General features: G+C 47.4%; 1 protein-coding gene across 1 annotated transcript; it reads left to right on the plus strand.

Moving 5' to 3' along the window:
- The first annotated feature begins 3,554 nt into the window (after positions 1-3,554).
- Positions 3,555-7,341, plus strand: HOXD13 (homeobox D13). Its single transcript, XM_081949652.1, has 2 exons — positions 3,555-4,350; positions 5,960-7,341. The coding sequence occupies exons 1-2, from the start codon at positions 3,636-3,638 to the stop codon at positions 6,208-6,210; spliced, it is 966 nt and encodes a 321-aa protein (XP_081805778.1). The 5' UTR covers positions 3,555-3,635; the 3' UTR covers positions 6,211-7,341.
- Positions 7,342-15,109: the final 7,768 nt, after the last annotated feature.

Below are 15,109 nucleotides of genomic sequence, written 5' to 3' on the forward strand. Positions count from 1 at the left end.
CAAGGGGAGAAAAATAGCCTTTCCCATTGCAGAGATGCTAAGGGATTTGAAAGGCACTTTAACCGACTGTATGTTTTTAAAAAACTAGCTCCACGGGCATTGTCGTACCTTCCTCCTTTTCTTCTCTGCCCAACTACTACACGTGAACAATGAAGTGCATTGTCATATCAGACAAAATTCCTTGCCCCAGATTTATAATATTCTTCAGGCTCAAAGTTCACCTCAAGCTACTAGAGCCTTCCGAAACGCAATGGACTACGATTCTTTGCAATCCCAATTTTGATGGAAATTTTAATTGGTCGTGCCTGGGGAGACCAGCTAGCCCAGTGGTGGGCAACCCGCGGCTCGGGAGCCACATGCGGCTCTTTACACCCTTTAATGTGGCTCTTCTGTGTGCCGGGTGCCCGCTCCCCTCCCTCCTCTCGGGCTTCGGAGGGAAGCTTCTGCAAAAGCCCGGGCGAGTGACAACCAATTTTGGTCCTATGACTGCAGAATGCTGCAAAATACCATAAATGCAGGCCAGTTGTTGAGTGTTTCAAATGTGATTGGAACACTCAACAAGGTGACCACAGTGTGTGTGTGTGTGTGTGTGAGTGAGTGAGTGAGAAAGACAGACAGAGAGAGGAACAGAGAGAGGGAGTGAGGGAGGGAATCAGAGAGAGACTGACAGACAGACACACACACACAGAGAGACAGAGAGGGGGAGGGAGGGGGAGGGAGGGAGAGACAGATAGACAGACAGAGAGACACACACAGAGTGAGTGATTAAGTGAATGAGTGAGAGACAGACACACCCATATACACAGAGTGACAGAGAGAGAGGAAGGGAGGGGAGAGAGACAGAGGGAGAGACAGAGACAGACACACACACACACAGAGTGAGTGAGAGACAGACAGACACACACACACACAGAGTGACAGAGATGGGGGAGGGAGGGAGAGAGAGACAAAGAGCCAGAGAGAGAGAAAGAAAAAGAAAAAAAGAAAGAAAGTGGGAGAGAGAGATGAAATTAAAAACAACAACATACAAACCTGACTTACTCAAACTATCCAAGGAAATGCAAGGCCAATGTTCACATTAGTGGTTGTGACTTTGTCAGTCAATGTCAGGATATAATTTTCTCTACATTGTAAGGCAAATTTTACGGAATTTAACGTTATCGATAAATAATATCGTTCTAAAGTTTTTGTTTTATTAGTTGTGTTATTTGTATCCTCCCAACCTATGTGGATACTTGCATGCAGAATATTCTCAATAAAAACTTATTGAAACTAAAAACAGTGTACCATCCTATGTATTTTCGGTTTTAAAAATGTGGCTCTCAAAGTAAATTTCAATCGTGGTTTTGGCGAGATTTGGCTCAGTTGAAAAAAAAGGTTGCCCACCACTGAGCTAGCCAAAGGCTGTATTGGGATCTGTGCTAAAACCTTGTTCTGGCGGCTTCCGTGAAACCCCAGAATATGAGAGTTAGTTGGGAAGTCATTTCCATGAAAAAGTGCATGAAATTCCCGTTCTCTTTAGTTCGGGTAGCGGGGAATTTTAATTTTTTTTATTTTTAGGCAAACGGCTGAAATGAACGGCGTACTAGCTGACTTTTGCTGTCTTCTTAAGCTTCCATGTTTATTTCCCAAACGAAGTCGCCTAGGCTCTTCTGAACTTTACTTTACTGAGGGTGGAGAAAGTGGCATGTGTACCGCAGTTCTTTTGGCGTATGGAAATGGATGGAGGAGTTCCGGGATATCTATTCTGGGAGCCCCTGATTCAGTTTTAGCGAGTCCACTGGCGGTAAGATTACAGGCATACACAGATCAGCCCCCCCCCCCCTCCCCGCATGTGCCTGTCCAGGATCTTAATCCTTACTGCGGCTGCCAGCAGTCGAATATTAAACAATCAGGGAAACCGATCCCACATGGGATAGTTCAAAAAAGTAAACGAAGAACTTCGAGCGTGAGCGGGCATGTAAATGTGTCAAAAGAGTCGCCGCGACCGCCGTACTTGGAAAATAAGAATAATTCTGCAGGTTGCCCAGGGACTGGGTTGGGGTTGGGGAACAGAGATCCGAAGGCTCCTTGAGTCACCGAACAATTCCCGGGAGCGAACGTGGAATTCAATGGCCAAGAGCATTTCCGCGCTCCTGCCCTGCTATGTCCAGTTTCTTAACATATCATTTTATCCAACAGGGGATCCCACGAATCAATTAAAACATTCTGCCTATTTCAGTCCAATTCTGGAGACCTCCTGCTCCTGCTCCCGCCCAAGGCCAAAGGTTAATCTTAGCAGAGGGGAGGCGGGGAAGGCGAAGGAGCAGCCGCTGGAGAGCTGCGGGCCTAAAGACGGAGGCCTGTTGATTCTGGGTCCGTCCCTTCCTCTTGGTGAACTATTGGGAATTTGCGCCGCTCCCAAGTCTTTGTGAAAAAGCGAGGCCAGGCAGGGTCCGTGTGTGCATGAGAGAGGAGGGGAGGGGAGAGAGAGCACGTACATATATGTAAATATGTCTACGTGTAGGCGTGCACCTTCGTGTTTCTGTTTTTATTACCTCGTGTTTCTTTTCCTTTCCTTTTTCCCCTTTCCTTTTTCCCCTCTCTTCTCCTTTCCTTTCCTTTTTCTCCCTCTCCTCCTTTCCTTTTCTCCCCTTTCCTTTTTCTTTCCATTTCCTTTCCTTTTCCCCCCTCTCCTTCTTTCCTTTCATTTTCCCCCCTCTCCTCCTCTCCTTTCCTTTCCTTTCCTTTCCTTTTTCTCCCTCTCCTCCTTTCCTTTTCTTCCCTTCCCTTTTTCTTTCCATTTTCCTTTCCTTTTCCCCTCTCGTTCTTTCCTTTCCTTTCCCCCTTTCCTCCTCTCCTTTTCTTTTCTTCCCTTTCCTTTTTCCTTTCCTTTCCTTTTTCCCTCTCTTCCTTTCCTTTTCTTCCCTTTCCTTTTTCCTTTCCTTTCCTTTTCCCCCTCTCCTCCTTCCCCTTCCTTTTTCCCCTCTCCTACTTTCCTTTTCTTCCCTTCCCCTTTCTCTTTCCTTCCCTTTCCCTACTTTCCTTTTCCCCTCTCCTTCTTTCATTTCCTTTCCTTTTTCCCTCTCTTCCCTCTCTTCCTTTCCTTTTCTTCCCTTTCCTTTTTCCTTTCCTTTCCTTTTCCCCCTCTCCTCCTTCCTTTTTCCCCTCTCCTACTTTCCTTTTCTTCCCTTCCCCTTTCTCTTTCCTTTCCTTTCCCTACTTTCCTTGCCTTGAGAGAACTCAAGCGAAGTCCCAAACGAAGTTGGAAGAGGGAGGGGAGGGGAGAGCAGGGATCGCTGGCTCAACTCCCACCATCACCACCAAGCACACACCCGCCCCGCAGATAGAGACACGTGCTCCGCCTGGCCAATGAGGCCCCGGACTAGCTCCTTGGACGGCCGGGTTCGATGCTCCCCCCTCCCAGTGTGGCCTTGGTTTTTATAAACCATCCCGGGCGCTTGGAGAGGGAGGCCGCCGCTCCGCCGCTCCTTCGCTCCGCGTCCCGTCCGACTCACACGCCATGAGCGCCTGTAGGCCTTCCCCTGAGGACCAAGCCGGGGAGGAAGAGGACCAGCAGGGGCGACGGCGACGCAGGCAGCTGGAGCGGGGCTGCTTCGCGCGGGAAGCCTGAGCGAGCGTCGGCCGCCCGGGAGATGGAAGCGCCGCGCGGAGAGCCCGGGGCAGGCGGCGGGGGTTGCTTGCAGAGTCGAAACTTTCTCTCCCCTCCCATCTTCGGGTCGTCGCCGCCGCCAGGTTCGACGAGATCGGGCTTCGTCTACGAGCGCTCGGGCCCGGGGACCCTGGCGCGCTCCACGCCATCCTCTTCCTCTGAGACGCCGTCCTCGTCTAAGGACTGCACCGCCGGACTTCCTATTGCGGCGGCGGCGGCACCCTCGGGCACAACGGCTGCAGCCGCCGCCGCCCTGGGCTACCCTCCAGGTTACCCCCCCTTTGGCCACGGTTACTACAGCTGCCGCATGGCGCACGGCGTGGGGCTCCAGCAGAACGCCGCGCTGAAAGCGGCCCCGCACACCGCCTTCCCCGTGGAGAAGTACATGGACGTGGCCGGCCTGGGGGGCGCCACCACGACCTCGGGCGTCGGCAGCGACGCTTCCTCGCGGGCCAAGGAGGTCGCTTTCTACCAGAGCTACGCGGCCACCGCCGGCCCTTACCAGCACGTGACCCCCGGCTACCTGGACGTGGTCTCCAGCTTTGGACCGACGGCCCCTTCGGGGGAGCCCCGGCACGAGACCTACATCTCCATGGAGGGCTACCAGTCCTGGACTTTGGCTAACGGCTGGAACGGACAGGTGTATTGCTCCAAGGACCAGGCCCCAGGCTCCCATTTCTGGAAGTCTTCCTTCCCAGGTAGGCGCGCCCAGGTCGCCGAGAAGAAGCCTTGGGGTCCCAATAAAACGTCAAGGCAGGGCAGTTCAAAACTAGGCGGTAGGTTGCAGGCTTGGCCCCAGATTTGAGAAGCGCAGGTCTCCGCTTGGGGTCTTGTAGCTTCTCGATACTATGGGCGGATGATGGGAATGGTAGCCTGAGGTCTGAAGGGCTCCGGGTGAGAAAAGGAGGGAGGAAGGAAGGAAGGAAGGAAGGAAGGAAGGAAGGAAGGAAGGAAGGAAGGAAGGAAGGAAGGAAGGAAGGAAGGAAGGAAGGATCGTGCATTGGCTGCCGCGTCCAACTGCGGATTGGGTTCCTTTTACTATTCAGTTTTCCTGTAGAACTTTGCCCAACGCAGAAGGCCCAAGAAGCAATGGCTGATTGTCCGAAATCTACAAAGACTCCCTGCTCCCTCGAGCTGGCGGAAATGTTCGGCCAGGCCTAAAGCAGAGACTCCAGCCTGGTCCCATATAGTCCTCGGTCCGTTCCCGTTAACGATTGTGACGTCAGAGCGTTCCTAAATTTTAGAATAGAATAGAATAGAATTCTTTATTGGCCAAGTGTGATTGGACGCACAAGGAATTTGTCTTTGGTGCATAAGCTCTCAGTGTACATAAAGAAAAATAAAATAGAATGCATTCATCGAACCATAAAATACAACACTTAGTGATAGCCATAGGTTACTAATAAGCAATCAAATTATACTAGGAAACAAATAAAACAATGTAAATTTTAAAGATACAAGCAACATGGTTATAGTCATAAGTGGAAAGAGATAGGTACTAGGAAGGAAGAGAAGAAGAATACAGCGAAATAATCGCAACGGGGGGGATAAATAATTAAGAAGAAACTGAGTAAACACCACCCACCCCCACCCCAGCTATATCCACTCCAGTTCGGGCAGTTATTTAAACTTAGACGTGCGGCAGAACTAGAGCGCTATGGCCCGATCCTGCACTGACGTCCTCTGAAGTTACCCTAACCTTCTATGGAGATTCTCAGTTATCCAAGGTCATGGTTGTCCCAAAAATGCTTCTTCAAAAGGCACCTGGACTTTATTGTTGTTTTCTTGAAAAAGAAAAAACAAGAGGGAGAAACTTGGTGGATGAGAAGAGAAAGTCTTCAAGAAAAGAAAACCCCAGTTGCCTTTTGCAAAAGCACCTTTGGGGTTACGGGAAGCTTAATCCCCCTGGATTTATTCCTGGGGTGGGGAAGGGGGGCAAGGATGTTCCCGGTCTCTGCAGCTGTTATTTCCCAATCAAAGCAATTGTGAACGTGTGGAGGAAGTGGGGGGGGGAGGGGAGTTCAGTGATTCTTAAAAATGAAAAAGGTTGATGAGGGCCTTCGGGAATCTGCGGTTTTATTCCTGGGGGAGGTGGGGGGTGGGAGGAGGTGCTGCACAGAAATTGTCCCAGAGCACATATGCCAGGCACGTATTGGGGGAACGCCTGTTCGGAGACCTCCAAGAGGAAGAAGAGGAGACGGGCCAACGTCTCTTTAATTCTTCCTTTTGTGGCACTCTGGGTTCTTGGCTCTGGCAGGAGGGAAACGCCCCCTTTCCTGCTCACTTGTTGCCCTTCTTCTCCGGCAGGCGAAGTTGCACTAAACCAGCCCGACCTGTGCGTGTACCGGCGTGGGCGGAAGAAGCGGGTGCCTTACACCAAGCTGCAGCTAAAGGAGCTGGAGAGCGAATACGCCTTGAACAAATTCATTAACAAGGACAAGCGGAGGCGGATTTCTGCAGCCACCAACCTCTCCGAAAGGCAGGTCACCATCTGGTTCCAGAACCGCCGAGTCAAAGACAAGAAAATCGTCTCCAAACTGAAGGACACCGCCACTTGATCCGAAGAGGCTTAGAGGGACGGGACGGGAGCGTCTTCCGTTCCAAAAGGACTCTTGGAAAGACTTGAAATATATTTAATGTCTCCCTTGTGCTAAGGGGCAGATTTGGGGGAAGCGCTTTCGACCGTGTTTGCAACTTCTGGATTGTAATGGAATGCTGCAAGTTTTTAGCGTTCTGGTTTAATCCCTTAGTCTTTCTCCATTGCTTATACTTCGTTAGGGTTTCTTCTTCTGGTTTTTTTTTCTTGTCCCCCATCCCAAAGGGCAGTGAGTCTGCAGCCACACAGTTTTCAATGGCTTCCGGGCTAAGAACATTCAGGGGCTAAAAGGAGCTGGTAGGGTTATGTGAGAGATTCACAAACATATTCACTTAGACTCCTGTGCCTGTATTCTTTCGTCTGGTCCACCACTCCAATTTAATAATGATCAGGCTAGAACAAAAGATCCCGTTTCTTTGATTGAGACCATATCCTTTTAACAACACTTGCGAGGTGGAGTCTGGCAACTGAATGGAGCTAGCAGAGTGTTTAATGTCGCGGAGTTTTTGTTCAGCATATATAGTCTCATTGCGGCTAGAGAGAGAAATATCTGCCTCCAGCTAGGATCGAACTCCCAGCCTCCTGATTGTGATGCGAGAGCTCCACCTCTAGGCCACCGGACCACTCCTGTTTCTTTTATTGAGATGCCACGGCTTAAATCAATGAAGCCCCCTACCACCATTTGTGACCAATCTGCTGCTTTAATGGGGTGTATTTCGATGGGATCTTGACCTCCCAACAACAATCTTTTCCAACCCTGGGCCCATTGAAGATTCGTTCTAAACCAGTGGCGTGGAGTTTCAAAAGTTTAAAAGCCAATTGTGCCTATATGTTTAGCTATATGAAGATGTCTATAAATCATTGTGTATTTTTAATATAAATATTGTATGCCCTGTTATCTTCATCATCACAATCACAGTTGCCTTCATTCACCCTTCTGGGCACTGGGGAGGGGGGGGATGTCCAAAAGGTTGAACGCCACTGATAGCTTTTGTTACTAAGTGAAACGGGTGTTAGTGAAAGAAGCAATAAATGCTAAACAGCTACAAGAGACTTGACTTAACTGGTCTTAAGAGTTGGTCTTTTATTTCACTTGCCTATCTGTGCTTTATTGAGTTAGATAGAGATGGTGACAGCTTCTGTTGCAAATGGAAACGCAAGTCCTTCGCCCCAGATTCAAGGCATCTGAGGAAGGAACTGCCCTTCTTCAAAGACACAAAAATGCGACAGCGTCTATGCACACAAGGCATGGTTAATAGTTAATAAGAGGTTTGTCAGCTTACAGCTTCTTAATTTCTTAATTGGAGGGGCATAGCATACTCTCTGGTCTGGCAGTGGCAATCCATTTTCCTGGAAGGAATGGAAAAGCTCATTCTAAGTTGTTCTTTCTTTCTTTCTTTATTAAATTTATACACCACTTATCTCACTAGCCAAGTTCAATGGAAGGCTTTGATCTGTTGGTAGATGCCTAGCGGAAAAATCTTGTGACTGCTATGCCAATGAGAGAGCAAGACTCGGAGGCCCCTAGAAGATGAACCCACTGATCCTGCTGGAGAGGGAAACATGCAGGACAGTCAAATCCTAACCTTTGGGTTCCAGCTGGCCCTAACCTACCAAAGCAGGGGCACAAGCTGAGGTGGCATTCAGCCGGTTCTCTCCAGTCTGGGTGAACCAGTAGTGGTTACTGTGGGAGACTCCTCCCACTCATCCCGATGTAATGCGCAAGCACTGCACATGCGCAGAAGGCAGTGTGCATGCGCAGATGAGCACTCTCACTTTTGTGAACCGCTAGGGAACGTAAGTGAATCCCACCTCTGGCACAAGTGCTGCGAGTAGGGACTCTACTGTTAAAATCCATGCGTCAAAAAAAATGGCTTTATCCTAATCACTCTTTTCATACAAATATGGCTGTATTATTTCACAAATAGAAACTGATTTGATTGCTGTTTTCCTTCCTTTTCTTTTCACCCCTCTGACCACATAGTAACTTCTTAACAAGTTTCTCCTTAGACTTCAAAGCTTGGTGGGAAAGCAACATACACAGTTAGGAAGGTAACTGACAACTCCCCCCCCCCCCCCGCTCAGAGAAACTGGTAGGGCTTTCCAATCCTTTACACAATTTGCTCAGAGTAAGAAAAGATTGTATTCCAATGGAGCTTCCTTCTGAGAAGATGGTATTAGTCACTCTGGACAAGATGAGCAGCATATAAATTTAATAATAAATAAAACGAAGCATTGTCCCTCTTTCTCAGTCCATCCCTCTTTGCAGAGATGTTGTTGTGGGTAAAAGAGGAAGAGGTATTGGGTATGTTTGTCACCTTGAGTTATCTATAAATATAATAACAGCAGGATAAAAATAAATAAATAAAAAATGATCTCTGCCCAGGTGCTCAAAACTCCTACATGGGTAAATCTGGGGGGGGGGGTGTGGCAGCTCCTCCAGCACTTTACATTTAAAGCCAGGTGGAAGAAGTGAGTGCTAAAGAGATTCTGTTTTCGCCTTTCCTTTAAATCAGGGGTGTCCAAACTTGAGAACTTTAAGACTTGTGGACTTTAATTCCCAGATGGCTGGGGAATTCTGGGAGTTGAAGTCCAGAAGTCTTAAAGTTCCCAAGTTTGGACACCCCTGCTTTAAATAAACATTGAATTGACTCCAACCTTGGGTTTCAATGCCTTGTTCCTAGCATGGTGGCTTCACCACCAGAGATTCCAGCATATTGATGGGCACTTGCCCGTGAGCTCCATGAGCATAGGGACCCCATACTAATCTGTGTATGTTAGCCCTTCAATGTATCACATAAATACAGCAATGTATTTATTACATTGTAATGCATTTTTTATTTAACACTAACATGCATTAATATAAATTAACACTGATAACGCTGATAAATATATGTTTAGCTTTGTCGACCATTTGCATTTTTATTCCTGTGAGTAGTTGTCGTAGGGGCCCCCAGAACGCTGCTTTGCCCGGGGTCCATAATGCTGTTAAGATGGCCCTAATTGTCAGAGGCCAATATTTTCTCCTTCCCAATCTTCATCTTTAGAAAGTGGAGGAACGAGGATTCGCTTTCGCCCTTCCTTCAACTCTGCTCTTCCCTAGATTAAAATATTTCTCCTTCCGTTTAAAAACACACGTTAAAAGGTTCGGTTCCCCAAAAGCCTCCGGAGACCATAGGGAAGCCTGAAGAATAAAAACAAGAATCACAACGGTAGCTGTACAAATAAAGTCAGAGGGAGAGAGAGGATTTAATAGAGTGATTAAAAACATAACAAAGAATGAATTATGAATGATTATAATGTACTGTAGCATTTTATTATCCTCTCTTCTATTCCTATTAACACGTATAACAATATCACAGAAAATAAAACAATGTACTTTAGGGATTCAGCTGAGATTCATTAGGAGCTTTCTTTCAAGTCTTATTTTGGTTGGATCAACTCCATACCAGCACTAAGAATGTGGATAAATATTGGGGAAAGTAAGTAGCTGCACAATTATGGTTTTGTTTCTCGTGCTAACCAGGCTTTGCAGCCTTTTGAAATATATTATAGTATGATATTTTGTATACAGTCCAAAGTTCTGACTTCTCACAACAGCTTTTCTAATTTTTCTTTTAAACACAGAACACACACATTCTGTCTCTGTCTGTCTGTCTGTCTGTCTTTCTGTCTGTCTCTCTCTCTCTCACTCACACACACACTCACACACACGTACACACACAATGGCAGTCACATCCTATTGTAGCTTCCCTCCCCCCCTCTTTCTTCCACGCTTTGGTTAGCTCTGACCACAGCTATGTAGAAAGGAAGCCTCGCGGGGTCTTACTTTCACTTTGCGGAATAGTCCCCGGGCTCTCTTTTTTTTTTCCTCCTGCAGAAGAGGGAGGGGCACCCTTGGCCCAAAGACTCACTGAAACTGTGAATGGAAGCTATTTCCAGGAGCCCAGGACAGATATTCTTGCAAAGCGAAGAGCAAACCTAAAAAGAAGAGAAAAAAAGGGAGAACTGGAAGGGGGGAAGAGAAGAGAGGAAGGAAGAGAGAAAGGAAGAGAGAGGGAGAGAAAGAAAGGAGGGAAGAAAGGAAACAAGGAAAGAAATCATTCTTTGGGCGAAGGGATTTTAAACTGATAGCGCGTCAAAGGGCAGGCCAGCCTGTCCCGCAGCCGCCCTTCTCTTTCCGGAGAGAAGGAACGAAAGCGGGAAGAGCCAGAGGAGCAGGGCGGCTGCGCGGGTAGCTCTCAGCCCCTCTCCAGCCTGGACCCAGCTGAGGGTGCGGGAGGAAAGGAAGGTCGCTTCACCAGTTGCCTTGGCTGCCTTATTTCCCCCCGACAATTCCTGGCATAAAATCCAACGGGGGCGCCAGCCGGAAGAGCAAATGGAAGAGCTACGGGAACACACACACACAAAGACACACTGGCCAAGTCCCTCCATCTCCCCCCCCCCCCCATTGTTTGATTCTTTCAACTGCAAGTTGCTAGGATTTGAAATTCTAGGTCGAATTGATCTCGAGAGGTCCCGCGTTTCCTGCAGCATCTCACGGCCCTCTTCTCTCCCCCCCCCTCCAACTAAAAATAGCCATTGGCTTGCGAAGCGGCGCGTTTCCCGTAATGACTGATTGTGGACAATCCCCGAGAGTCAGTAAGACAAAGGCGACGTCGCGGTTAGTTAGAGGACCAGGTTCTGTGGGAGCAATGTATGGAATCAGAGTGCCATCTGCTGGACAAACCGCAATATAGCTCTCTTGGAAACGAGGAGAAATCTCCCTCGCCCCAGAAACAGGCTCTTCAATCAACGTTTCTGTTCTAATTGAAAGAATCGGCCAACCCGTGAAAGGGAGCTTCGTGCTAGGAATGTCTTCTTTGTCTGGAAAGTTGAAATTGGCCTTCCTTGGCAGACCTGTCGGGGGGGGGGGGGAATCACTGGAAAGAAAACAGCCGCTCAGGATCAAACCTCTAGTCAAGCCAAGCGAGGTGGCCCAGTCCCGTAATATAAAATCCTTTTATTCATTTGCGTATGGCTTTTGAAGCATGACACATGCTGCATTCACCGAGAATTTGTCCGGAGCAAATATGACCAGGACTGAGGTAGCTACGTAGGAATCAGCCACCAGAGTTTTCCTTAAAAGAGGAGCAGCAGCAGCAGGGGAGGGGGGGGGCGAGGTTTCAGAAGCGTGAAGGTGTCAATGGAGGCTAGAGGTGGTCGTTTCTCTCTCTCTCTTTCTCTCTCTCTCTCTCTCTCTCTCTGTGTGTGTGTGTGTGTGTGTGTGTGTGTGTGTGTGTGTGAAAGAGAGGAAGGAAGAGACAGTGAGTTTGTGGGCACCTGCAAATGAAAACATAAACACATGAGCAGTATACATTTGTTGTTGTTAGTTGCAAAGTCATGTTTGACCCATCGCGACCTCATTCTCTGTTGTCCCCTTCTTCTTTTGCCCTCAATCGTTCCCAGCATGAGGCTCTTCTCCAGTGAGTCCTTCCTTTTCATTAGGTGGCCAAAGTATCTGAGTTTCATCTTCAGGATTTGGCCTTCCAAAGAGCAGTCAGGATTGATCTCCTCTAGAACTGACCGGTTTGATGGCCTTGCAGTCCAAGGGACTCGCAGGAGTCTTTTCCAGCACCATAGTTCAAAGGCCTCAATTGCTTAGCGCTCAGTACCTATTTATCGCACCTAAAAAGTACTGCCTACCCGCATATGCAGAGTAAACAAGACAACTGGGAGGAAAAAAGAAAAAAATAACCCCAATCCCCCTTTTTTTCTTCATTTGCACACAGGCGCACCCACCAAACCACCATCTTTTTCACCTGATCTGCTTACAAAACAAGTCACACTCTTAAAAAGAAAATTCCCCTCCCTCCCCTCTATCCCCCAGACTAAGGACAGCCTTCTGGCTGCCGGAGCCCCCTACCCTCCGAAAACACCCACAAAGAAGGTTTCTCTTTTGCACCTCACTTTGAACGCCACCAGAAAGCGGGAGGAGCCACCTTCACGGGGAAAACGTACTGGCCGCGTTCACACGTGATGAGATTCCCGGCCGTCGGATCGGAAAAAGAATGGTGTGATTTATTTGATAAACGATTTGAAACCGGGAGCTGCTGTCGCCGCTGCTAAAATGAAATTGCTCCCCTGCAGAACTGGGCAGATATGGGAGAAACACTTAGAAAGCAGACTCTATTGCTTACCTGGTTATCTCTCTCTCTCTCCTGCAGGCACTCTATTTTATGTTGGGACGGCCAGAAGAACCCACTGTCAGTAAAATTTGACAGCGTGTTTTCGATTCCTTGATGCTAGGGGAAAGGATCTGAATATGTTGGCCTGTTATGGGTCTTCTCATTGGCAACAGGTAAGTCCCCTGGCTGGGTTTGGGCCTATACATTCTTTTGTGGCAATCCTAGGGGTTTTGCTAAATGAAACACCCCCATTATATTGGAATTAGGGGTGCAGGAGGTAGAGAAATCACCTGGTCCTCTTCAAGAGTCAGCCATATTTTGACTCCCGATAAGCAAGGATCTTGTACAAATGTTTTTCTTTTGGCAATTTCCTCTCCCCCACCCACCCACCCAATAGTGTAGCAACCCAGAGAAATACCTTTGGATCAAAAGAAAGAATTCTGATTTGTTAGCCTTGATTGGCCTTTAATGCCAAAAGTCTGCAGATGGAGTGAAGTACCCAGGTGCCAAGATGCTTCCGGATTCCCGTTTCAGGGACCTGCGTGGGCTGCAGGGCTCCCGTCCGTCCCCGGAGGGAGAACAGGAGATGGTTTGGCTGTAAGTTATAATTGTTAGACTGGGGCACGCGGGTGTGCGGGCTGTGGCTAATTTAACCTTGGGGAGGGGGGGTGTTTCTAAAGGTTTCCCAGCATGAAATGTCTATGAAGGCTGTCATCAGTAAGGCTTGTCCTTCTACCCCACCCCCCTCCTTTGTTCAGCAGGGAAGTTCATACCGCTTTCCGCCCAGCCCTTCTCCCTCCAGCTAAGAAATCTAAGGAAGCTTCCGTGCGGGATGTCCGTGAAATGTCCTAAAAAATCAAGGTGGCAGTCACGATGGTACCATACAAGCTCCGCCTGTTTTTCTATGTTCATCCCACCATCGTGGCCACCATCCTGACTTCTTTGACCGTATCCACACACACACACACACACTCCTGATAATGTGAATCTTCCTGTTTAGACCTCTAACTAGCTAGTACTGTAGCTAAGTCACTAAAGATTCACAATTTTTCCGGTGAAGTTTTTCATGAGAAATGTCCCTATTAAGAGAAGGAAAGTCAAAACTGGAGATATTAAAGGGAGTCTACGGAGAAAACTGAAACGCAGAGTCTCAAGAGAATGCGACCAGACCACCAGGTTCCGAAATGTAATCAATATCGTGAAGTGAACCGAATGGATTATTTATTGCCTCGTCGAATTAGGCTGGGTTCCACCTCATGTCCCAAACACGCAGCAGCAGCGCGTTGTTTTTTCAAAGAAATGCCTTTTGAATGATTGCCCCTTACATCTAGCGCTCGTGGTAATAATAATAAAGATAATGTGAGGTTCAAACCACAGGCCCTTGAAATGCCAGATAGAAAACCCGGGTTATAAATAAAATAAAGACAGAAAAGTAAGGCCAACCCCATTTAAAAGGCGAGGATTGGTCTGAGCTCAGAGTGTTTGTATATTTCCTAGGAAAAAAGTTTGAAACTATAGTGGTGGAGAAGACTCCTGGGAGTCCCTTGGACTGCAAAGCTATCAAACCGGTCAGTCCTAGAGGCTATCAACCCTGACTGCTCTTTAGAAGGCCAGATCCTGGAGATGAAACTCAAATAATTTGTCGACCTAATGACAAGAAAAGACTCACTGGAGAAGAGCCTGGGAAAGATGGAGGGCAAAAGAAGAAGGGGACAACAGAGAATGAGGTGGCTGGATGCAGTCACCGAAGCAGTAGGCGTGAGCTTAAATGGACTCCAGAGGATGGTAGAGGACAGGAAGGCCTGGAGGAATGTTATCCAAGGGGTCTCAACTAACAACAACAAAAGGAGAAAAGCGGGGTTTTAAAGCGAGGTTCACTCGGAGGACCTCAATTCAACAGGCACCTTAAAGCGAGGACCGGTGAGTCATCGCCTAAAATAATGACTCTGAACTTGGGCCAGCTGGAGCGCAGGTTCGGAGCCTCGGTGTTCATGGAGGTCTGGGGGACGGGGGACGGGACGAAAGCCACAGCGAACTTCTGAGGCTCAAAAGGAAGTCGTAGGTTTAGCTAGGGGTTTCTCAAAGGCCCATCTGGAAAGTTTCCTCACTTCTCAAGAAAGGCACTCCAGCAAATCTCTGGGCTTTGAGAAACGGCAGAGGGAAAAAAAACAACCCCCCCCCCCTACGCCGACCAGCCAAAACATGGACAATTTGCTGTAAGGTATTTTTTTTTGTATTTTTTTTTCTTTTAAAACAAACATTTCATCGTTTATCAATCAGTGTGTTGTCTGAGTACAATTTTTTTGTGTCATAATAGTTATACCTTAACCACCAAACTCTTTATATACATCTGTTCTTATTTTAATATTACAACTTAGCATAGCTCCTATTATAACATTTCTCTTCCCGAATTATTAAGTTTTATAATTTTTATCCATATTCATTTCCTAACCAATGATAAAATAACCCCCATGTATTGTAATAATCAGATTCTTCCTTTCCTTTAATTGCTAGTGTTAATCTACTCATTTCTGCACAGTCTAATATTTTCTTAACCACATCTTCATCTTTAGGGATTTCTTCAGCTTTCCAATTTTGTGCAAATACAATTCTAGCCACAGTTATTACATGAATAATCAAATATACATTTTCTTGGCTATATTTTCCCTGGTAAGATAGCCAACAAAAACAATC

Source organism: Natrix helvetica, assembly GCF_964273705.1.
Source record: "Natrix helvetica genome assembly, chromosome: 1".
Lineage (NCBI taxonomy): Eukaryota > Metazoa > Chordata > Lepidosauria > Squamata > Natricidae > Natrix > Natrix helvetica.

Bases quoted from the DNA above. Each gene is read 5' to 3' on its own strand.
- HOXD13 (XM_081949652.1), top strand. From the start codon at position 3,636: ATGGAAGCGCCGCGCGGAGAGCCCGGGGCAGGCGGCGGGGGTTGCTTG. The intron at 4,351-5,959 runs GTAGGCGCGCCC...CTTCTCCGGCAG, and splicing joins CTGGAAGTCTTCCTTCCCAG to GCGAAGTTGCACTAAACCAG.